At 36.9% G+C, this 25,551-nt stretch overlaps 1 protein-coding gene across 1 annotated transcript in view; it reads left to right on the top strand.

Annotated features, from left to right (window-relative positions):
* LOC106153658 (uncharacterized) overlaps positions 1 to 21,771 on the top strand; it is a 29,916-nt gene extending 8,145 nt beyond the window's left edge. Inside the window, exons 7-18 of the mRNA XM_087000712.1 lie at positions 2,749 to 2,886; positions 3,083 to 3,198; positions 3,428 to 4,313; positions 8,563 to 8,700; positions 8,897 to 9,012; positions 9,242 to 10,127; positions 14,621 to 14,677; positions 14,936 to 15,051; positions 15,280 to 16,171; positions 19,611 to 19,667; positions 19,914 to 20,029; positions 20,246 to 21,771. Of these exons, the coding sequence (XP_086856838.1) occupies positions 2,749 to 2,886; positions 3,083 to 3,198; positions 3,428 to 4,313; positions 8,563 to 8,700; positions 8,897 to 9,012; positions 9,242 to 10,127; positions 14,621 to 14,677; positions 14,936 to 15,051; positions 15,280 to 16,171; positions 19,611 to 19,667; positions 19,914 to 20,029; positions 20,246 to 21,134 (4,407 nt within the window). The 3' untranslated portion in view covers positions 21,135 to 21,771. The remainder of the gene's footprint in view (positions 1 to 2,748; positions 2,887 to 3,082; positions 3,199 to 3,427; positions 4,314 to 8,562; positions 8,701 to 8,896; positions 9,013 to 9,241; positions 10,128 to 14,620; positions 14,678 to 14,935; positions 15,052 to 15,279; positions 16,172 to 19,610; positions 19,668 to 19,913; positions 20,030 to 20,245) is intronic.
* Positions 21,772 to 25,551: the final 3,780 nt, after the last annotated feature.

Here is a 25,551-nt window from a genome sequence, read left to right as displayed (position 1 = left end):
CTTGATTCAAATAATTCCACTGAAATGCCTGTATCTGTAATATTATTATTATTATTATTTTTGTTTTTAATATTAGCGTCATTAACGACCTTCACAAACGCATTATGCAAATTTAGTATCAGTGAGAATGCGTGGACAAATTTGTCTTCAAGAAAATTGGATTTTCAACGTTTTCAAGTTTCTGTCATTTTATATAAGAATGGGATTTTCTGTCTGAGTAATAGCCTGAAACATAGCCTTCACTGTCAGCACAAGGGATTGATCGGCTATGTAGATTTTTATCAGATTACTTTTGATCACAGGTAATCCGACTACCTGATTATTTCATAGAGCCTCTGTGCAGCAGGTATAAAAAATGACAGCCGTACGTTATTCCTCGGGCATGATCCACTGAAATTCATAAAACAACCAAAAGTTTGATCAAAGACGGTTCAAAACAGCAATGTGAGACACTTGCACTATCTCTGCTCCGTTACGTCAAGAACGGTGCGAGGTTACTCGATACTTGTCAGTCGTAACTCTTAAAATATTAGACATTATGAGTACCGCCTTAGCGCGTGCCCGGCACGTGTCACAATTGACGATAAACTCTTACCTAATTTTTATTATTTCCACCACTGAAGGTGTGATGTGTTCATGTTTGTTCAATAATATTTGCTATTAGACACATTTTTTTTCAAAATGATTCTTAAAAAAGATTGACAAATTCATCACGGAGGCAAGGAGAGAGAAAATGCAACTTGAACTGAATCCTGGTCAGCTAATATTTTACGTAGAACAGTTAATAATCTTTTTCCTATCCTCTCTTGTTGTTGCTGTTTTTAAATTTCTAAGCATGACATATTAATTTAAATTCTTTACTATATTGCAGGATTCTGCATTTTATATAAGAAAGAAATTGCTGTAATTATTATTATTTCCACCAATGAAGGAATGATGTGTTCATGTTTGTTTAATGATATTTGCTATTAGACACATTTTTTCCAAAATGATTATTGAGAAAAATTGACAAATTCATCACGGAGGCAAGGAGAGAGAAAATGCAACTTGAACTGAATCCTGGTCAGCTAATATTTAACGGCGAACGGTCAATAATCTTTTTCCCATCCATAGGTTTGTGCTCTTTCGCGCTCTCTTCTTGTTGTTTTCAAAGTTTTAAGCATAACAAATTAATTTAAATTCTTTACTATATTGTAGGATTCTGCATTTTATATAAGAAAGAGATTGCTTGGCTGGGTAATCACTTGAGAAATACCTCTTACTTCCAGCTTAAGGGCCTGATCGGCTATCTTGATTGTTATCAGATAACCTCTGATCACACGAATCCACCCACCTGATCAGTTCACCGAGACTCTGTGCCTCAGGTACAAAAAATTGACAGCCGTACGTTGTTTCTCAGGTATGATCCACTGTATTAGACAAAACAATCAAAATTTTAATCAAAGACGGTTCCTTAGAACATTTGAGACGCTTTTAGTTTATTTCTGTACCGTTACGTCAAGAACGGTGCGAGGTGTGTTACAACGTTTACCATACAGTCATTATGAGCGCGTGCCCTACTACACATATCACAAAGGACGATAAACTCCTATTAATTCTTTATTATCTCCACCAGTGAAGGAAGTGATTTTTTATCGGCATTAATTTGTCAGTGGACACATTTTCTCAAAAGAGATTCTTCAGAAATATTGACAAATTCTTTATACCCCCTTTACACTGGACGGCGTCCTTTCTGCGTCTTCTCTGCGACCATGAAATTTGGCATCGCTGTGGTCTTAATAAGGAGGCACGAGCATTAATTTTGTATCAGAATGAATGCTCAATGATCGGCCAGTTGTCGGCACGTAAAATATTATAATTTTTAAACTCTCAAATGGGGCCGTACTGCTGGACGCAGAAAGGACGCCGTCCAGTGTAAAGGGGGCTTTATCAAATTGGAATAGGAAAAGTAACGAAAGATTTTATCCGAGTCTTGGTCTTTTGATATATATATATTAAAATAATCTATCGGTGTTCTTTTTTTCTATAAAAAGGAAAATGCTCTTGTTGCTTTCTTTAGTTATATTATTTTGTTATTCTTTGCTTACAGACTAGATTGATTAATGGTATACCGTACGCGTTTGAAAATTTCCCCAAGTTAAACCTTCTGTGTCTTCATATCCTAAAAAGCTCTTTAACTTTCCCAATTCAAACCTAAAATATATCATTTAATTGAAAATAACTAACACCTCGAATCAAAGTGCAGTGGCGAGTCGATCGATGAAATATGGGTAGGAAAATTTTTTTCCCGAGGAAAACTCATTTTTGCGAGTTAAGCCGTAAAGCACCTTTCACAAAAAAGAAAATATAAATGACGTTTGCTAAGCATAAAAAAGAAGTACATGTATGTTCAAGGGATCTAATCCTACTGTAACTGGTCCGTTAATTTGAGGTGAGAATCAGATAAGACCTGATCACACGTGCCCTTCTCCTCTGATCATTTAATCAAAGGTCTTTCGGGTTTAGATAATTCAGTTAATTACTCCTCGGATCATTGCGCTAGATCATTGAAGTGTGCTGTCACCTTCACAAAACCAAGATATACAGGTAAATGGGAAAGAAGATAAAGATCGATCAAAGGACACGCCTTAACGGGTTGCTCCGTTTCCCTTAAAGGGATAATTAAGGGTGTCATCAAAAGCTAACTGATCTGTGACCATTGAAAATTTCTGGCCAATTGCAGGACAGAGCGCAAAGTTGGGAGCATGACGGATTCCTTTAAAGGCTGTGAAAGTTTCAAGAATTTTCATAAACTTCTTTGCAAGAGCAATAACGCAGACGTTACAAAAGACGCAACCAGAACCAGTATACTACATCTACTGTGTCGGAAGAAAACCTGAACAAGAGGTATGTGCGTTTTGTAATCTTTAGTAAAAAGATATATTATTAGGCCATTTCTCCTCAATATATGATAGTGGAGGCAAACTCTTTAAACTACATCGAATCACTTTTTCAACGATTTTTTTAATGAGCAGTTGAAGAAAATAAATTATGATACATTTGGTAATTTTGTATTTTTTTAAACATCATATTACCATTTCAGATAACCATGAGTATGTGGATGAACCCCTCCCATCACTTCACCAGTCATTTCACTGCAGCCTGGCCACCACATCTCCTTCAGTCTCAGTATGATAACGACCAACATAACTCGGAAAGGTAAGGAACACTGCATATACATTAACTGGCTCCACTTATTTTGAAAATTAATTCGATCATATTCTTGGTGAATCTTCTAAATGTCTTGTGTGTTTAATTTATGCGATATGTCCCGTCAGAAATATCACCACGTCATCTTTCGAATTACTTTCAATTTCAAATTTTCAATAACTTAAATGCATTATTTTCATGAATAGCGCATTTGATATTTTTGTATCTTTTATTGTAGGTTACCTGGTAAATCGTGCAGCAGTGGCTTCCTCCTGACTCCTGTTCCTGCACAGCAAGTGTCTTACAACCAGTCAACGTGCGACCTGAAGCATGTCATCGGCCGCATTCGAGAACTTGACCAACATTCCACTGACCAGACGACCAATTTCACAACCCTAGAGACAGGCCAACCTCACACTGACTTCTACGCGGATAATGAAGACAGTAGACAAGACCCAATCCGTTCAAACAAGACCGCCGCTAACGCTTTGAACGTCAAACGAAAATGTCCAAATGAGTTTGACATCTACAGGTTACCTCCAGCCAGAGAAACTACTGACTTGTCTCTGATTGTTGAAATGCTGAGGGAGGAATTGGAATCTGGCTATAACTCTCCTGACAGTGATTGTGACATTCTGGACCACGAAGACACCGATGATGGCGTCCTCAGCCGTCAAGTTGACTTCATTTCACAAGTGGAAGGCTCTGTGGCCCGTACTCCTTCTAATCGTAAACGTCAACGTGACAATACTGATTTCACATCATCAACAGACTGTCCACCCGCAAAACGACACTTCTGTCACCTTAGTGAAAAGCATTTCAGTGGTAAAAACAATCTCAACAACCACATTCGTAGCCACCCTGCTTCCACCGATCGCCCGTTTAAGTGTCCACACTGCAGCAAGTGCTTTACGCAGATGTGCTCTCTGAAGACCCACATTCGCCTTCACACTGGAGAGCGTCCTTACCAGTGTCCCACGTGCCACCGCCGCTTTGCTGACGCCTCTACCTGTAACAAACATCAACGTATCCACACCGGAGAGAAACCTTACTCGTGTGATGTGTGTGGAAAATCATTCAGTCAGTCTGGGAATATGTTACGACACATAAGGAGCCACCACTCATAATGCAAACTGTAATTTTAACTGATTAGCAATGTACAAATAAAGCTGTGAAAAAAAGGTCACATATTGACCAAATATGCAAACTTTTCCTTTTTATTACGTTTCCTATTATATCGAGGATTATCCATGTAAGATGAAGTGATTGTACATGTATATTTCCCAATTCATGTTGTTGCTGGAGTCGCCAAAGTTGCTTGATAATTTAAAAATTGGGGTGTACTATATCAATGTTTATACTAAGTTTTCATGTGACTGTGATATTTTGTGACGGTTGAAGTGATAGGTTGCCAATAAGTTGTCAATATTGTATACATGTATATTTAAAAGATATCAAAACACAAACAATAACGTTTTCAGCGTGTTAAGTTATTATGCTTGTCAGATTTATTCTTCTACATGACTCTGGAATAATATCATCCAGTGGTAAAAGCGTTATATATTGCCAATTATAGAAAATGTACACTTTGTATCGCAACCCTAATAAATGAAATATATGTAACTTTATTTTTTCTAATTATTTGATACCGTTCAGATAAAATTCAAATACTGGTCAGTATTTACCAATGCCTCAGATACCAAAAAGAAATTCACTAAACATCATTTCACTAAACTTAATCGACCAGATAAGAGAACTAAGCAAAATGAGGTATTGTATCTTTCCTGATCAGGAGGTGGTTGAGGAGTGACCTCGAGTGCTCTTCACAGACTTTCACAGAAAGACAGCGAGGTTTCTTTTAAGAAGTATTAAAATAACATGCGACTTCGTAAGCCTATAGGGATGGACCTATACTATATTTGTGTATATTTGTGTATATTTGTGTAAATAAATCTTTTAAACATAAATGTCAAAAATCGGCAGACGTGTCAACGTCTTCGTCATCAGCACAAGTAACGGTTGTTATGGTGGATATTTTTTTTCTTCACAAGAGTTTTGTTGAAGTTAAACGGAGAACAGAAGCCTGTAGTCCTATAAACTCAATCTTTGGTGATTATTTCACTTTAATTGTCAATCACAGTATAAATTTATGTTTAATTTTTCACTTGGTACTGTTATGTAAAAAAAGTACTTTTTTGGGGGGCATGAGAAAAAAAACCTAAATAAATTAACGCTTTTTTCACATTTGCATTGGTTGTTTCTCCTTGACTTTACCAATCCTCCAGCTTCACATATTTAACAATATAAACAATAATAATGAAAGAAACAGGGCGATATGCATACCAAAATATCCGTGTACCAACCATTTTGGGCAAAAGTGTATGTTGTGTTAAATTTGTGTATATTCGGTACTATCACAGAAATAAATCTTTTAAACATAAATTAAATGGCAAAAATTGTCCGACATGTGAACGTCTTCGTCATCAGCACATGTAGCGGTTTTCCTGGCAGTTTTGTTTCTTCACAAGAGTTTTGTTGAAGTTAAACGGAGAACAGAAGTCTGTAGTCCTAAAAACTCAAACGTAAAGGTCATTGTGTTGCTCACCATCTTTAGTGATTATCTTGATTCAAATAATTCCACTGAAATGCCTGTATCTGTAATATTATTATTATTATTATTTTTTTTTGTTTTTAATATTAGCGTCATTAACGACTTTCACAAACGCATTATGCAAATTTAGTATCAGTGAGAATGCGTGGACAAATTTGTCTTCAAGAAAATTGGATTTTCAACGTTTTCAAGTTTCTGTCATTTTATATAAGAATGGGATTTTCTGTCTGAGTAATAGCCTGAAACATAGCCTTCACTGTCAGCACAAGGGATTGATCGGCTATGTAGATTTTTATCAGATTACTTTTGATCACAGGTAATCCGACTACCTGATTATTTCATAGAGCCTCTGTGCAGCAGGTATAAAAAATGACAGCCGTACGTTATTCCTCGGGCATGATCCACTGAAATTCATAAAACAACCAAAAGTTTGATCAAAGACGGTTCAAAACAGCAATGTGAGACACTTGCACTATCTCTGCTCCGTTACGTCAAGAACGGTGCGAGGTTACTCGATACTTGTCAGTCGTAACTCTTAAAATATTAGACATTATGAGTACCGCCTTAGCGCGTGCCCGGCACGTGTCACAATTGACGATAAACTCTTACCTAATTTTTATTATTTCCACCACTGAAGGTGTGATGTGTTCATGTTTGTTCAATAATATTTGCTATTAGACACATTTTTTTTCAAAATGATTCTTAAAAAAGATTGACAAATTCATCACGGAGGCAAGGAGAGAGAAAATGCAACTTGAACTGAATCCTGGTCAGCTAATATTTTACGTAGAACAGTTAATAATCTTTTTCCTATCCTCTCTTGTTGTTGCTGTTTTTAAATTTCTAAGCATGACATATTAATTTAAATTCTTTACTATATTGCAGGATTCTGCATTTTATATAAGAAAGAAATTGCTGTAATTATTATTATTTCCACCAATGAAGGAATGATGTGTTCATGTTTGTTTAATGATATTTGCTATTAGACACATTTTTTCCAAAATGATTATTGAGAAAAATTGACAAATTCATCACGGAGGCAAGGAGAGAGAAAATGCAACTTGAACTGAATCCTGGTCAGCTAATATTTTACGGCGAACGGTCAATAATCTTTTTCCCATCCATAGGTTTGTGCTCTTTCGCGCTCTCTTCTTGTTGTTTTCAAAGTTTTAAGCATAACAAATTAATTTAAATTCTTTACTATATTGTAGGATTCTGCATTTTATATAAGAAAGAGATTGCTTGGCTGGGTAATCACTTGAGAAATACCTCTTACTTCCAGCTTAAGGGCCTGATCGGCTATCTTGATTGTTATCAGATAACCTCTGATCACACGAATCCACCCACCTGATCAGTTCACCGAGACTCTGTGCCTCAGGTACAAAAAATTGACAGCCGTACGTTGTTTCTCAGGTATGATCCACTGTATTAGACAAAACAATCAAAATTTTAATCAAAGACGGTTCCTTAGAACATTTGAGACGCTTTTAGTTTATTTCTGTACCGTTACGTCAAGAACGGTGCGAGGTGTGTTACAACGTTTACCATACAGTCATTATGAGCGCGTGCCCTACTACACATATCACAAAGGACGATAAACTCCTATTAATTCTTTATTATCTCCACCAGTGAAGGAAGTGATTTTTTATCGGCATTAATTTGTCAGTGGACACATTTTCTCAAAAGAGATTCTTCAGAAATATTGACAAATTCTTTATACCCCCTTTACACTGGACGGCGTCCTTTCTGCGTCTTCTCTGCGACCATGAAATTTGGCATCGCTGTGGTCTTAATAAGGAGGCACGAGCATTAATTTTGTATCAGAATGAATGCTCAATGATCGGCCAGTTGTCGGCACGTAAAATATTATAATTTTTAAACTCTCAAATGGGGCCGTACTGCTGGACGCAGAAAGGACGCCGTCCAGTGTAAAGGGGGCTTTATCAAATTGGAATAGGAAAAGTAACGAAAGATTTTATCCGAGTCTTGGTCTTTTGATATATATATATTAAAATAATCTATCGGTGTTCTTTTTTTCTATAAAAAGGAAAATGCTCTTGTTGCTTTCTTTAGTTATATTATTTTGTTATTCTTTGCTTACAGACTAGATTGATTAATGGTATACCGTACGCGTTTGAAAATTTCCCCAAGTTAAACCTTCTGTGTCTTCATATCCTAAAAAGCTCTTTAACTTTCCCAATTCAAACCTAAAATATATCATTTAATTGAAAATAACTAACACCTCGAATCAAAGTGCAGTGGCGAGTCGATCGATGAAATATGGGTAGGAAAATTTTTTTCCCGAGGAAAACTCATTTTTGCGAGTTAAGCCGTAAAGCACCTTTCACAAAAAAGAAAATATAAATGACGTTTGCTAAGCATAAAAAAGAAGTACATGTATGTTCAAGGGATCTAATCCTACTGTAACTGGTCCGTTAATTTGAGGTGAGAATCAGATAAGACCTGATCACACGTGCCCTTCTCCTCTGATCATTTAATCAAAGGTCTTTCGGGTTTAGATAATTCAGTTAATTACTCCTCGGATCATTGCGCTAGATCATTGAAGTGTGCTGTCACCTTCACAAAACCAAGATATACAGGTAAATGGGAAAGAAGATAAAGATCGATCAAAGGACACGCCTTAACGGGTTGCTCCGTTTCCCTTAAAGGGATAATTAAGGGTGTCATCAAAAGCTAACTGATCTGTGACCATTGAAAATTTCTGGCCAATTGCAGGACAGAGCGCAAAGTTGGGAGCATGACGGATTCCTTTAAAGGCTGTGAAAGTTTCAAGAATTTTCATAAACTTCTTTGCAAGAGCAATAACGCAGACGTTACAAAAGACGCAACCAGAACCAGTATACTACATCTACTGTGTCGGAAGAAAACCTGAACAAGAGGTATGTGCGTTTTGTAATCTTTAGTAAAAAGATATATTATTAGGCCATTTCTCCTCAATATATGATAGTGGAGGCAAACTCTTTAAACTACATCGAATCACTTTTTCAACGATTTTTTTAATGAGCAGTTGAAGAAAATAAATTATGATACATTTGGTAATTTTGTATTTTTTTAAACATCATATTACCATTTCAGATAACCATGAGTATGTGGATGAACCCCTCCCATCACTTCACCAGTCATTTCACTGCAGCCTGGCCACCACATCTCCTTCAGTCTCAGTATGATAACGACCAACATAACTCGGAAAGGTAAGGAACACTGCATATACATTAACTGGCTCCACTTATTTTGAAAATTAATTCGATCATATTCTTGGTGAATCTTCTAAATGTCTTGTGTGTTTAATTTATGCGATATGTCCCGTCAGAAATATCACCACGTCATCTTTCGAATTACTTTCAATTTCAAATTTTCAATAACTTAAATGCATTATTTTCATGAATAGCGCATTTGATATTTTTGTATCTTTTATTGTAGGTTACCTGGTAAATCGTGCAGCAGTGGCTTCCTCCTGACTCCTGTTCCTGCACAGCAAGTGTCTTACAACCAGTCAACGTGCGACCTGAAGCATGTCATCGGCCGCATTCGAGAACTTGACCAACATTCCACTGACCAGACGACCAATTTCACAACCCTAGAGACAGGCCAACCTCACACTGACTTCTACGCGGATAATGAAGACAGTAGACAAGACCCAATCCGTTCAAACAAGACCGCCGCTAACGCTTTGAACGTCAAACGAAAATGTCCAAATGAGTTTGACATCTACAGGTTACCTCCAGCCAGAGAAACTACTGACTTGTCTCTGATTGTTGAAATGCTGAGGGAGGAATTGGAATCTGGCTATAACTCTCCTGACAGTGATTGTGACATTCTGGACCACGAAGACACCGATGATGGCGTCCTCAGCCGTCAAGTTGACTTCATTTCACAAGTGGAAGGCTCTGTGGCCCGTACTCCTTCTAATCGTAAACGTCAACGTGACAATACTGATTTCACATCATCAACAGACTGTCCACCCGCAAAACGACACTTCTGTCACCTTAGTGAAAAGCATTTCAGTGGTAAAAACAATCTCAACAACCACATTCGTAGCCACCCTGCTTCCACCGATCGCCCGTTTAAGTGTCCACACTGCAGCAAGTGCTTTACGCAGATGTGCTCTCTGAAGACCCACATTCGCCTTCACACTGGAGAGCGTCCTTACCAGTGTCCCACGTGCCACCGCCGCTTTGCTGACGCCTCTACCTGTAACAAACATCAACGTATCCACACCGGAGAGAAACCTTACTCGTGTGATGTGTGTGGAAAATCATTCAGTCAGTCTGGGAATATGTTACGACACAAAAGGAGCCACCACTCATAATGCAAACTGTAATTTTAACTGATTAGCAATGTACAAAAAAAGCTGTGAAAAAAAGGTCACATATTGACCAAATATGCAAACTTTTCCTTTTTATTACGTTTCCTATTATATCGAGGATTATCCATGTAAGATGAAGTGATTGTACATGTATATTTCCCAATTCATGTTGTTGCTGGAGTCGCCAAAGTTGCTTGATAATTTAAAAATTGGGGTGTACTATATCAATGTTTATACTAAGTTTTCATGTGACTGTGATATTTTGTGACGGTTGAAGTGATAGGTTGCCAATAAGTTGTCAATATTGTATACATGTATATTTAAAAGATATCAAAACACAAACAATAACGTTTTCAGCGTGTTAAGTTATTATGCTTGTCAGATTTATTCTTCTACATGACTCTGGAATAATATCATCCAGTGGTAAAAGCGTTATATATTGCCAATTATAGAAAATGTACACTTTGTATCGCAACCCTAATAAATGAAATATATGTAACTTTATTTTTTCTAATTATTTGATACCGTTCAGATAAAATTCAAATACTGGTCAGTATTTACCAATGCCTCAGATACCAAAAAGAAATTCACTAAACATCATTTCACTAAACTTAATCGACCAGATAAGAGAACTAAGCAAAATGAGGTATTGTATCTTTCCTGATCAGGAGGTGGTTGAGGAGTGACCTCGAGTGCTCTTCACAGACTTTCACAGAAAGACAGCGAGGTTTCTTTTAAGAAGTATTAAAATAACATGCGACTTCGTAAGCCTATAGGGATGGACCTATACTATATTTGTGTATATTTGTGTATATTTGTGTAAATAAATCTTTTAAACATAAATGTCAAAAATCGGCAGACGTGTCAACGTCTTCGTCATCAGCACAAGTAACGGTTGTTATGGTGGATATTTTTTTTTCTTCACAAGAGTTTTGTTGAAGTTAAACGGAGAACAGAAGCCTGTAGTCCTATAAACTCAATCTTTGGTGATTATTTCACTTTAATTGTCAATCACAGTATAAATTTATGTTTAATTTTTCACTTGGTACTGTTATGTAAAAAAAGTACTCTTTTGGGGGGCATGAGAAAAAAAACCTAAATAAATTAACGCTTAATTCACATTTGCATTGGTTGTTTCTCCTTGACTTTACAATCCTCCAGCTTCACATATTTAAGTCGCAAAAATTGCTTGATTATTTGAAAATTGGTGTGTATTATATCAATGCTTATACTAAGTTTTCATGTGACTGTGATATTTCGTGACGATTGAAGTGATAGATTGCCAATAAGTTGTCAATATTGTATACATGTATATTTTAAAGATATCAAAACACAAACAAGACTTCAACTTGTTAAGTTATTATGTCTGTCAGATTGATCCTTCTACATGACTCTGGAATAATATCACCCAGAAGTAAAAGCATTATATATTGCTAAATTAGAAAATGTACGCTTTGTATTGCAACCTTAATAAATGAGATATTTGTAACTTTAGTTTTTTTGATTATTTTATACCGTTCAGATAAAATTCAAATACTGGTCAGTATTTACCAATGCCTCAGATACGAAAAAGAAACCATCATTTCGACCAGATAAACAAACTGAGCAAAATGAGGTATTGTATCTTTCCTGAACAGGAGGTGGTTGAGGAGAGACCTCGAGTGCTCTTCACAGACTTTCACAAAAAGACAGCGAGGTTTCATTTAAGTGTCTCCGGCTCAAAAAGAAGCTATTATATAAGTATTGGTAAAACATGAGACATCGTAAGCCTATAGGAATGGACCTATATTAATATATTCATACTTATATATTATGTGTTATATTTGTGTATATTCGCTACTATCACAGAAATAAAACATCTTTGAAACACAAATTAAATGGCAAAAATTGTCCGACATGTCAACGTCTTCGTCATCAGCACATGTAGCGGTTGTCCTGGCATTTTTGTTACTTCACAAGAGTTTTGTTGAAGTTAAAAGGAGAACAGAAGTCTGTAGTCCTAAAAACTCAAACGTAGAGGTCACCGTCTTGGTCACCGTTTTCAGTGATTATCTTGATTCAAACAATTCAAATGGAATGCCGGTATCTGTTATAATTTTTTATTTTTGTTCTTAATATTAGCGTCATTAACGACCTTCACAAACTCATTGTGCAAATTTAGTATCAGTGAGAATGCGTGGACAAATTTGTATTCAATAAAATTGGATTTTCAACGTTTTCAAGTTTCTGTTATTTTATTAAATAATGTGATTTCTTGGATGAGTAATAGCCTGAAACATAGTCTTGACTGTCAGCACAAGGGATTGATCCGCTATCAGGATTTTTATCAGATTACTTTTGATCACAGGTAAACCGACTACCTGATCAGTTCATAGAGGCTCTGTGCCGCAGGTATAAAAAATGACAGCCGTACGTTATTCCTCGGGTATGATCCACTGAAATGGATAAAACAACCAAAAGTGTGGTTCCATACAGCTCTCTGAGACACTTTCACTATTTCTGTTCCGTTACGTCAAAAAAAAAAGAGCGAGGTAACTCGATGCTAGTCAGTCGTAACTCATACTATATCAGACATTATGAGTACCACCTTATCGCGTGCCCGGCACATGTCGCAATTGCCGATAAACTCTAACTTGTGATGTGTTCATGTTTGTTTAATGATATTTGCTATTAGACACATTTTTTTCCAAAATGATTCTTGGGAAAAATTGACAAATTCATCACGGAGGCAAGGAGAGGGAAAATGCAACTTGAACTGAATCCTGGTCAGCTAATATTTTACGTAGAACGTCAATAATATTTTTCTCCTCAAAAGGTTTGTGCTCTTGACGCGCTCTGTTGTTGTTGTTGTTTTCAAAATTTTAAGCATGACATATAAATTTAAATTCTTCATTATACTGTAGGGTTCTGCATTTTATATAAGAAAGAGATTGCTTGGCTGGGTAATTACTTGAAAAATACCTCTTACTTCCAGCTTAAGGGCCTGATCGGCTATTTTGATTGTTATCAGATAACCTCTGATCACACGAATCCACCCACCTGATCAGTTCACCGAGACCCTGTGCCTCAGGTACAAAAAATTGACAGCCGTAGGTTATTCCTCAGGTATGATCCACTGCTTTAGTCAAAACAATCAAAATTTTGATCAAAGACGGTTCTTTACAACCTTTTGAGACGCTTTTAGTTTATTTCTGTACCGTTACGTCAAGAACGGTGCGAGATCTGTTATAACGGTTACCATACAGTCATTATGAGCGCGTGCCCGACACATATCACAAAGGACGATAAACTCTTTTTAATTTTTTATTATCTCCACCAGTGAAGGCACTGATGTTTTTATCGGAATTAATTTGTCAGTAGACACATTTTCACAAAAAAAAAAAAAAAAAAAAAAAAAAAAAAAAAAAAAAAAAATTCTTCACAAATACTGACAAATTCTTTATCAAATTGGAATGGGAAAAGTAACGAAAAATTTTATCCGAGTCTTGGTCTTTTGTTATATATATATTAAAATAATCTATCGGTGTTCTTTTTTCTATAATAAGGAAAATGCTCTTGTTGCTTTCTTTAGTTATATTATTTTGTAATTCTCTGCTTACAGACTAGATTGATTAATGGTATACCGTACGCGTTTGAAAATTTCCAGGAGTTAAACCTTCGGTGTCTTCATATCCTAAAAAGCTCTTTAACTTTCCCAATTCAGACCTTATAAATTATTAAAACTCAATTATAAGTAACTGATGTCAATGGTCCCAAATTTGTGACATGTACAGTAAGATATGGTTTTCTACTTGGTTATTAAAATATATCATTAAATTGAAAATAACTAAAACCTCGAATGCAGGGACGAGACGAGCGATAAAATATGAGTAGGATAATTTTTTTTCCCGAGGAAAACTCATTTTTGCGGGTTAACCCCGTAAAGCACCTTTCACAAATAATAATAATAATAATAATAATAATAAATAAATAAATAAATAAATAAAATACAAATGACGTTCGCTAAGCATAGACAATTTTTGTCTTGGAATGGTTGATTGTTTAACATTATTTTCAAGGGATCTAATCCTACTGTGACTGGTCCGTTAATTTGAGGTGAGAATCAGATAAGACCTGATCACACGTACCCTTCTCCTCTGATCATTTAATCAAAGGTCTTTCGGGTTTAGATAATTCAGTTCATTGCTCATCGGATCATTGCGCTAGATCATTAAGGTGTGCTGTCACCTTCATAAAACCAAGATATACAGGTAAATGGTAGAGAAGATTAAGATCGATTACAGGACACGCCTTAACGGATTGCTTCGCTCCCCTTAAAGGGATAATTAAGGGTGTAATCAAAAGCTAACTGATCTGTGTCCATTGAAAATTTCTGGCCAATTGCAGGACAGAGCGCAAAGTTGGGAGCATGACGGATTTCTTTAAAGGCTGCGAAAGTTTCAAGAACTTTCAGAATCTTCTTCGCTAGAGCTATAACGCAGACGTAACAAGAGACGCACCCAGAACCAGTATACTACATTTACTGTGTCGGAAGAAAACTTGAACAAGAGGTATGTGCGTTTTGTAATCTTGAGTAAAAAATATATGTTGCTATGGAATTGATCACGTTGAAAGTGATACACTGAAGCATATTTTTTAAACTACAGGTAAAGACACACTAAATTAACCTCAATTGCAATTTGATATTATAGATAAAATCGATATCGAATCACTTTTGTCAACAATTTTTTTATTGAGCAGTTGAAGAAAAAAATTGTGATACATTGTGTATTTTTGCACTTTTTTTAAACATCATATTACCATTTCAGATAACCATGAGTATGTGGATGAACCCCTCCCATCACTTCACCAGTCATTTCACTGCAGCCTGGCCACCACATCTCCTTCAGTCTCGATATGATAACGACCAACATACCTGTGAAAGGTAAGGAATATTGCATAAACATTAACTGGCTCCTCTTACTCTGAAAATTAATTCAATCACATTCTTGAGCAATCTTCTCATTGTTTTTGTGTTTAATTTATGCGATATGTCCCGTCAGAAATATCACCACGTGATCTTTCGAATTATTTTCAATTTCAAATTTTCAATAACTGAAATGCATTCTTTACATGAATAGTGCATATGATATTTTTGTATCTTTTATTGTAGGTTAACTGGTAAATTGTACAACAGTGGCTTCCTCCTGACTCCTGTTCCTGCACAGCAAGTGTCTTACAACCAGTCAACGTGCGACCTGAAGCATGTCATCGGCCGCATTCGAGAACTTGACCAACATTCCACTGACCAGACGACCAATTTCACAACCCTAGAGACAGGCCAACCTCACACTGACTTCTACGCGGATAATGAAGACAGTAGACAGGACCCAATCCGTTCAAACAAGACCGCCACTAACGCTTTGAACGTCAAACGAAAATGTCCAAATGAGTTTGACATCTACAGGTTACCTCCAGCCAGAGAAACTACTGACTTGTCTCTGATTGTTGAAATGCTGAGGGAGGAATTGGAATCTGGCTTTAACTCTCCTGACAGTGATTGTGACATTCTGGACCACGAAGACACCGATGATGGCGTTCTCAGCCGTCAAGTTGACTTCATTTCACAAGTGGAAGGCTCTGTGGCCCGTACTCCTTCTAATCGTAAACGTCAACGTGACAATAGCCCTACTGATTTCACATCATCAACCGACTGTCCACCCGCAAAACGACACTTCTGTCACCTTAGTGAAAAGCATTTCAGTGGTAAAAACAATCTCAACAACCACATTCGTAGCCACCCTGCTTCCACCGATCGCCCGTTTAAGTGTCCACACTGCAGCAAGTGCTTTACGCAGATGTGCTCTCTTAAGACCCACATTCGCCTTCACACTGGAGAGCGTCCTTACCAGTGTCCCACGTGCCACCGCCGCTTTGCTGACGCCTCTACCTGTAACAAACATCAACGTATCCACACCGGAGAGAAACCTTACTCGTGTGATGTGTGTGGAAAATCATTCAGTCAGTCTGGGAATATGTTACGACACAAAAGGAGCCACCACTCATAATGCAAACTGTAATTTTAACTGATTAGCAATGTACAAAGAAAGCTGTGAAAAAAGCTCACATATTGACCAAATATGCAAACTTTTCCTTTTATTACGTTTCCACTTATATCGAGGATTATCCATGTAAGATGAAGTGATTGTACATGTATATTTCCCAATTCATGTTGTTGCTGGAGTCGCCAAAGTTGCTTGATAATTTAAAAATTGGGGTGTATTATATCAATGTTTATACTAAGTTTTCATGTGACTGTGATATTTTGTTACGGTTGAAGTGATAGATTGCCAATAAGTTGTCAATATTGTATACATGTATATTTAAAAGATATCAAAACACAAACAATAACGTTTTCAGCGTGTTATTATGTATTATGCTTGTCAGATTTATTCTTCTACATGACTCTGGAATAATATCATCCAGTGGTAAAAGCGTTATATATTGCCAATTATAGAAAATGTACGCTTTGTATTGCAACCCTAATAAATGAAATATATGTAACTTTTTATTTTTTCTGATTATTTGATACCGTTCAGATAAAATTCAAATACTGGTCACTGGTCAGTATTTACCAATGCCTCAGATACGAAAAAGAAACCATTTCACTAAACTTAATCGTCCAGATAAGAGAACTAAGCAAAATGAGGTATTGTATCTTTCCTGATGATGAGGTGGTTGAGGAGAGACCTTGAGTGCTCTTCACAGACTTTCACAGAAAGACAGTGAGGTTTCTTTTAAGAAGTATTGGTAAAACATGCGACTTCGTAAGCCTATAGGGATGGACCTATACTAATATATTCATACTTATATATTATGTGTTATATTTCTGTATATTCGGTACTATCACAGAAATAAATCTTCTTAAGATAAATGTCAAAAATTGGCCGACATGTCAACGTCTTCGTCATCAGCACAAGTAACGGTTGTTCTGGTGGATATTTTTTTCTTCACAAGAGTTTTGTTGAAGTTAAACGGAGAACAGAAACCTGTAGTCCTATAAACTCAATCTTCGGTGATTATTTTTATTGAAATAATTCCAATGAAATGCCTGTATATGTGATAATTTTTATTTTTGTCCTCAACATAAGCGTCATTAACGACCTTCAAAAACGCATTATTCCAATTAAGTATCAGTGAGAATGCGTGGACAAATTTGTCTTCAATAAAATTAGATATTCAACGTTTTCAAATTTCCGTCTTTTTATATAAGAATGGGATTTCTTGACTGAGTAATAGCCTGAGACATAGCCTTCACTGTCAGCACAAGGGATTGATCGGCTATCTAGATTGTTATCAGATTACTTTTGATCACAGGTAACCCGACTACCTGATCAGTTCATAGAGGCTCTGTGCCGCAGGTATAAAAAATGACAGCCGTACGTTATTCCTCTGGTATGATCCACTGAAATGGATAAAACAACCAAAAGTGTGGTTCCATACAGCTCTCTGAGACACTTTCACTATTTCTGTTCCGTTACGTCAAGAACGGCGCGAGGTAACTCGATGCTTGTCAGTCGTAACTCTTACTATATCAGACACTGTGAGTACCGCCTTAGCGCGTGCCCGGTACATGTCACAATTGACGATAAACTCTTATTTAATTTTTAATATTTCCACCACTGAAGGTGTGATGTGTTCATGTTTGTTCAATGCCATTTGCTATTAGACACATTTTTTTCCAAAATGATTCTTGAGAAAAAATGGCAAATTCATCACGGAGGCAAGGAGAGGGAAAATGCAACTTGAACTGAATCCTGGTCAGCTAATATTTTACGTAGAACGTCAATAATATTTTCCTCCTCAAAAGGTTTGTGCTCTTGTCGCTCTCTCTTGTTGTTGTTGTTTTCAAATTTCTAAGCATGACATATAAATTTAAATTCTTCACTATATTGTAGGGTTCTGCATTTTATATAAGAAAGAGATTGCTTGGCTGGGTAATTACTTGAAAAATACCTCTTACTTCTAGCTTAAGGGCCTGATCGGCTATCTTGATTGTTATCAGATAACCTCTGATCACACGAATCCACCCACCTGATCAGTTCACCGAGACCCTGTGCCTCAGGTACAAAAAATTGACAGCCGTAGGTTATTCCTCAGGTATGATCCACTGCTTTAGTCAAAACAATCAAAATTTTGATCAAAAACGGTTATTTACAACCTTTTGAGACGCTTTTAGTTTATTTCTGTACCGTTACGTCAAGAACGGTGCGAGATCTGTTATAACGGTTACCATACAGTCATTATGAGCGCGTGCCCGACACATATCACTAAGGACGATAAACTCTTTTTAATTTTTTATTATCTCCACCAGTGAAGGCACTGATGTTTTTTATCGGAATTAATTTGTCAGTCGACACATTTTCTCAAAAAAGATTCTTCACAAATACTGACAAATTCTTTATCAAATTGGAATGGGAAAAGTAACGAAAAACTTTATCCGAGTCTTGGTCTTTTGATATATATATTAAAATAATCTATCGGTGTTCTTTTTTCTATAAGAAGGAAAATGCTCTTGTTGCTTTCTTTAGTTATATTATTTTGTAATTCTTTGCCTACAGACTAGTGTGAATTCTTTACTATATTTTGGAATGATTAATTGTATACCGTACGCGTTTGAAAATTTCCCGAAGTTAAACCTTCTGTGTCTTCATATCCTAAAAAGCTCTTTAACTTTCCCAATTCAGACCTTATAAATTATTAAAACTCAATTATAAGTAACTGATGTCAATGGTTCCAAATTTGTGATATGTACAGTAAGATATGGTTTTCTACTTGGTTATTAAATATATATCATTAAATAGAAAATAACTAAAACCTCGAATCCAAGTGCAGGGACAAGTCGAGCGATGAAATATGGGTAGGATAATTTTTTTCCCGAGGAAAACTCAACTTCACGCGTTAACCCCGTAAAGCACGTTTCAAAAAAATGAAAATATAAATGACGTTTGCTAAGCACAAAAAAATTTTGTCTTGAGTTTGAAATGGTTGATTGTTAAGAAGTATTTTCAAGGGATCTAATCCTACTGTAACTGGTCCGCTAATTTGAGGTGAGGATCAGATAAGACCTGATCACACGTGCCCTTCTCCTCTGATCATATAATCAAAGGTCTTTCGGGTTTAGATAATTCAGTTAATTGCTCCTCGGATCATTGCGCTAGATCATTAAGGTGTGCTGTCACCTTTACAAAACCAAGATATACAGGTAAATAGGAAAGAAGATTAAGATCGATCAAAGGACACGCCTTAACGGGTTGCTCCGCTTCCCCTAAAGGGATAATTAAGGCTAAAAAAGCTAGCTGATCTGTGACCATTGAAAATTTCTGGCCAATTGCAGGACAGAGCACAAAGTTGGGAGCATGACGGATTTCTTTAAAGGCTGCGAAAGTTTCAAGAACTTTCAGAATCTTCTTCGCTAGAGCTATAACGCAGACGTAACAAGAGACGCACCCAGAACCAGTATACTACACCTACTGTGTCGGAAGAAAACCTGAACAAGAGGTATGTGCGTTTTTTAATCTAGAGTAAAAAATATATGTTGCTATGGAATTGATCACGTTGAAAGTGATACACTGAAGCATATTTTTTAAACTACAGGTAAAGACACACTAAATTAACCTAAATTGCAATTTGATATTATAGATAAAATCGATATCGAATCACTTTTTTCAACGATTTTTTTATTGAGCAGTTTAAGAAAAAAATTGTGATACATTGTGTATTTTTGCACTTTTTTTAAAAAAACAGATAACCATGAGTATGTGGATGAACCCCTCCCATCACTTCACCAGTCATTTCACTGCAGCCTGGCCACCACATCTCCTTCAGTCTCGATATGATAACGACCAACATACCTGTGAAAGGTAAGAGACATTGCATAAGCATTAACTGGCTCCTCTTACTCTGAAAATTAATTCAATCATCTTCTAAATGTCTTGTGTGTTTAATTTATGCGATATGTCCCGTCAGAAATATCACCGTGTGATCTTTCGAATTATTTTCAGTTTCAAATTTTCAATAACTTAAATGCATTATTTTCATGAATAGTGCATTTGATATTTTTGTATCTTTTATTGTAGGTTACCTGGTAAATCGTGCAGCAGTGGCTTCCTCCTGACTCCTGTTCCTGCACAGCAAGTGTCTTACAACCAGTCAACGCGCGACCTGAAGCATGTCATCGGCCGCATCCGAGAACTTGACCAACATTCCACTGACCAGACGACCAATTTCACAACCCTAGAGACAGGCCAACCTCACACTGACTTCTACGCGGATAATGAAGACAGTAGACAAGACCCAATCCGTTCAAACAAGACCGCCACTAACGCTTTGAACGTCAAACGAAAATGTCCAAATGAGTTTGACATCTACAGGTTACCTCCAGCCAGAGAAACTACAGACTTGTCTCTGATTGTTGAAATGCTGAGGGAGGAATTGGAATCTGGCTATAACTCTCCTGACAGTGATTGTGACATTCTGGACCACGAAGACACCGATGATGGCGTCCTCAGCCGTCAAGTTGACTTCATTTCACAAGTGGAAGGCTCTGTGGCCCGTACTCCTTCTAATCGTAAACGTCAACGTGACAATACTGATTTCACATCATCAACCGACTGTCCACCCGCAAAACGACACTTCTGTCACCTTAGTGAAAAGCAATTCAGTAGTAAAAACAATCTCAACAACCACATTCGTAGCCACACTGCTTCCACCGATCGCCCGTTTAAGTGTCCACACTGCAGCAAGTGCTTTACGCAGATGTGCTCTTTGAAGACCCACATTCGCCTTCACACTGGACAGCGTCCTTACCAGTGTCCCACTTGCCATCGCCGCTTTGCTGACGTCTCTACCTGTAACAAACATCAACGTATCCACACCGGAGAGAAACCTTACTCGTGTGATGTGTGTGGAAAATCATTCAGTCAGTCTGGGAATATGCTACGACACAGAAGGAGCCACCATACATAAGACTACATATTGCTAGCGACAGTTACCACAATAATGTAATCGTATTGTGAGTTGACTACGAGTTGACTACGAGTACAAACGAGTCTATTTATTGTTGTCTTTCATCACTGATGTTTTGCAAGGAGTGTATAGACAGCCGTACTTCCAATACTATACGTCCTATATCAAAAAGTTTATATTGATACTTGAAGTTGAGGTTTTTAGCATGTAATGAATGATATGAAGTTAAATACCAATTACTCGGGATATGTGATCGAGCCCTGGTGGACCCCGTTTGTGTCACGACAACATCGACAATAAGTTCAGTTCCCTCTATGTGTTAGTGTCCAATATGTTTATTAGACCATTATTTGTATTGTTTTGCTAACGTTTCGTTATTGATGAAATATAGCCAATAATGATGCTACTTGCATCAGATTGTTTTATCTGCAATAGTTTTAATGATATTTTATGAATTTTGTTTTGTTTTGTAGTGAAATGTGTCAGTAATAACACTATCGATCACAGACCATACTTATTAGGATCACATTACATTTAGAGAGGAAGTGCCATTAGTTGCCAATGCCATTGTCAATATTTTTCATCGAATTTTGCAATGTTTAATAGTATCTTCTATGAATAAACTCATTTAAACCGACTTTTTTGCATTTCAATTTGTAATAATTTTAAGATGAAAAGGAGGCGACCTGTTGGCGGGAAGTGCTCTAACAAAAATAACTTCACATTTAACGATGGCGCACACAATTTCATATTTTTAAAACAAAGATCAACGTTTTTTAAAGGTTGCTGACATAACAGTTCTCCGCCTATATATTTTTACAGTGTATGTAAATATCGTTCAACATGTTATGAACATTAGAATGACAGATGTGAAAATAATGAATATGCAAAATATTTTGTAGAGTTGACAACATAACTTTTTTTTCATGATTCAGAGAGTATAATAGTTTTAAACCATCCTCGGCGTAATGTATCTCTACTCTGTGCATATAATGGAAACTGTCTGTTTGCTTACTTTCATCTTGAGTAATAACAAGAACTAGTGAATGATTAAACAAATATAAACTCAAACTCACTTCCACATTTATAACACCACCACAAAGCATTTTGGTAAAGGTACTACCTACAGCATCTAACTATCAATTAAACCAACATTTGAGGTCGGAGTTCAAATATTGGCAAAATTGGTCGTTTTCTTTATTTCATGCAAGTCACTTAACTTCATGGTGGCGTTCGATTAGCCCCAGTTTATGAGACAATTCATCGCACTATGTTGAAGTTCCGTCTGGCTGCCTTGATCAATTTTTCGCATCGATGTTCAATTATATGGCATGATCGTACAATAGTAAATACAAATACAAAGAGTAATTTGTGTTTGTAGTCAGTGTATATAACGATAAGTTAGAATACGGAAACATACATCAGTTGGCTGTCACAGAAGCGTCTAGAAAAAGCTTGTTTTAAGCGCAGGGAGGCTTAAATAATGGGGTGAGTGATACGCGGATGAAACTACTTCACAACAACGGAACATATACACTTCATATCTAAATCACAATGTCATACTCAGGGTCTTTTCCGCGTCGCAGTTGTTTTGCTCCATTTGGACTCTCGATCGATGACAATCCTGCCATGACAGAGGCGGGCCACGTCGGCAGCGTGGAGCGGTTACATACGTCACATACATCACGGCCCAAGCAGGAACCATTGAAAGACGGTCGGAGAGAAACACTTGGAATGACTCCGTATCTTTCAAGGCGATCCAGCTCACTTCGTCTTTGTAACAGAGCACAGTCACAAATATTGGAAAAGAGGCCCAGGATTACAACGAACTCAGCATCAACTACATTGACAAGATCACATGAGAACATAAACTTTGTGCCAACCTTCAATTTTCGCACGGCGAAAACTGCCGTGAAAGGGAAAGGGAAATTTGTCAGCATATCTTCGCCAACGTTGAACATGGAATCTAGCCAAATATCGGGAAAAAATACACAAGAGACAGACGGTTTCCGCGAAGCAGAAAGTGGGCAAATTTTAGATGAGGATACATCATCACAAAACAGTTGGTCTGTACCTAAACCCGTCACAGTGAAGCCTATTCTCTCCCGGCGCAATTCCAGGTCTGCGCCTGCAGTGCTCAGAAAATCTGTGACGTTTTGTGACGTTTGTGACATCAATACTGGCGAAAAACACTCTTCTTCATCCCGAAAGCCAAACAAGCTTTCCGCCCGAGAAAATCTAGAACTATACTTGCGTGGGCGAATGGTCCCCCCTCAGTTATTAGTGACACGTTCACTCACAGAAGTGAACCTTAGAAATGCTAAAAAGATTCAGTGCCATAACCTTCCTGTTTTCTTCCCAAAGCTGAGAAAGGCGAACAGCCTAGGATCTCTAGGTCACAGAGGAGTTGCGGACGTCCTACTGCCAAGAAACCAGGTGCCACGAAACATCACGAAAGGCGTTTTTTCTTATCGTGATGGTAAAGAAGTCAGCATTCAAATGGATGACAGATGGGGCGCAGTTACGGGAAGAGGTCCGGTGTTTGGTGATGAAGATGACTGATCTTTTCTTTTTTCTTTCTTTCATTATTATTATTGTCATTATTATTTGTGGTTCAGGTGAAAATTATTCCTGCGTGCCATGCTTACAGCAGCCAAGGATAAATTCACTTTCTTTCTAAAAATATGTGCCATATAATATACAAGAGACAGTATTTCACAGGATTTTTACAACCTGTTTATTAATATTTTTCAAGAAAAATGAAATGCATGGACGTAATAATAGAAATTAAACTTACTTGCCCTAATTTTGTTAGTTTTATTTTAGAAATTTAGAAATAGAATAAAAAACCTACTTGTATATTTGACAAATATCTTATACAAGTGTACTAAATAGAATAGTTCAGTCGGGTAATATATAACATTTTAAGATTTACAAGTTTCTATATATAAGACATTACCGAAATGTTAAAAAAAACATTCTAAATATGTTGCTTCCTTTCATAGAAAAATTGAATGCCATTCAACAATAGCTCCGATTGAAGCTTCCTACTGACAAATAAAATGCTTTTAAATGCCTTATTGTTGTTAGATATTTTTCCTTTTTGTAACGTTGTAGTGAGTTTCACATGTATTGATGTTAAATGCTTGCTTACTTTAAACTACAAACCAGAATATTGTTTCGATCGATGGAAGCAATAGCAGTTGACAACCAAATGTTTCCTAGTTGCTACGGATGACGTTTTTATTGACTTTCTATATCAGTGTTCTATACCGTTCAAATTGATTGATTTCCAATACATTATGTTATGTTTAGAGAAGGTGAAATCGACTATTTTTGATAATAGTTGTGCGTTACAAAAGATCAATTCTACCCAATTATAAGAACAGTATCGATGACATTCACTCAAAAGTGGTAGAATAACTGCGCATTCAGATTCGCACATCGTACATGCTCGGTCGATCCAACTCTGCGGGTTACTTTAAAGTGCAATCAGCTGAAGTAGTTTAATCAACAGACGATAGTTAATCACCCCTTAGCTGCTCATATTCAAGAATTTGTCACCTTTTAAATTACTGTAAATTATCTTAATTTGCTTGTTCTCATATTGAACTATTTCAACATAAACCTATTAACGTAAAACCCTGCTTAAACGTAAATGTTCTCAGTGTGCACAGTTTGATGAGAGTTATAATTCGAGATGGTATAACATAAAATGTGTTCTGCTGAAACCGCTTACTTCCAGTTCAAGGCTTGCCACTGGTGGGATATATCCTTCTGTCTCACTACCGGCGAGTCTCCAGGTATCAGTTTTATTTGCGACACCGAAATAAAACAGCCAGCTGCGCTCTAAACACACTTCCAAACAGGCCGTAGATAAAAAAATTCGCTGCGTAGTTACAATGAGTAATTATCGCCATTATGGGCACGGAATACTGTACATCTGAAGAATGCAAAGTGTCTGAAATCCCATCGCCAAAAAGATATGCCACCTGCATGAGGCATACGGGCAAGGAGCCGAGCATGAACAATCCCACCATGAATATGACAATGATGATAAATTCTCTCGTTCTTTTGCCTGTCTTAGCTCTGGACTGTCGCTTTCTCAACGTTTGGATTAATCGAACATTGATAAATACCAGCAACACAATGGGAACAATGAAATATAATATCGTTGAAAATATGTTACTGTAAAGCAATTCAAATAGAAATGACAGTTTGGTCTTCCCAAAAACATAACAGTAATCAAGCGTCGAGTTGTTACACGGTTGAAAAGACGTATGGTCAAAACTGAACTTCGGAACATTAAACATTATCGCAAACACTGCCGACGCAAGGAGCCAAATGCTACACGTTTTCACGGTCAGTTGTCGTTTCAGCGGCCTGTGCGTCGAGAGATATCGGTCTAGAGCTACCA

Source organism: Lingula anatina, chromosome 1, assembly GCF_051362555.1.
Source record: "Lingula anatina isolate TDL-2025a chromosome 1, LinAna3.0, whole genome shotgun sequence".
Taxonomy (NCBI): Eukaryota; Metazoa; Brachiopoda; class Lingulata; order Lingulida; family Lingulidae; genus Lingula; species Lingula anatina.
The sequence above is the reverse complement of the archived record's forward strand: the minus strand, read 5'-3'. Positions and strand labels throughout refer to the sequence as shown.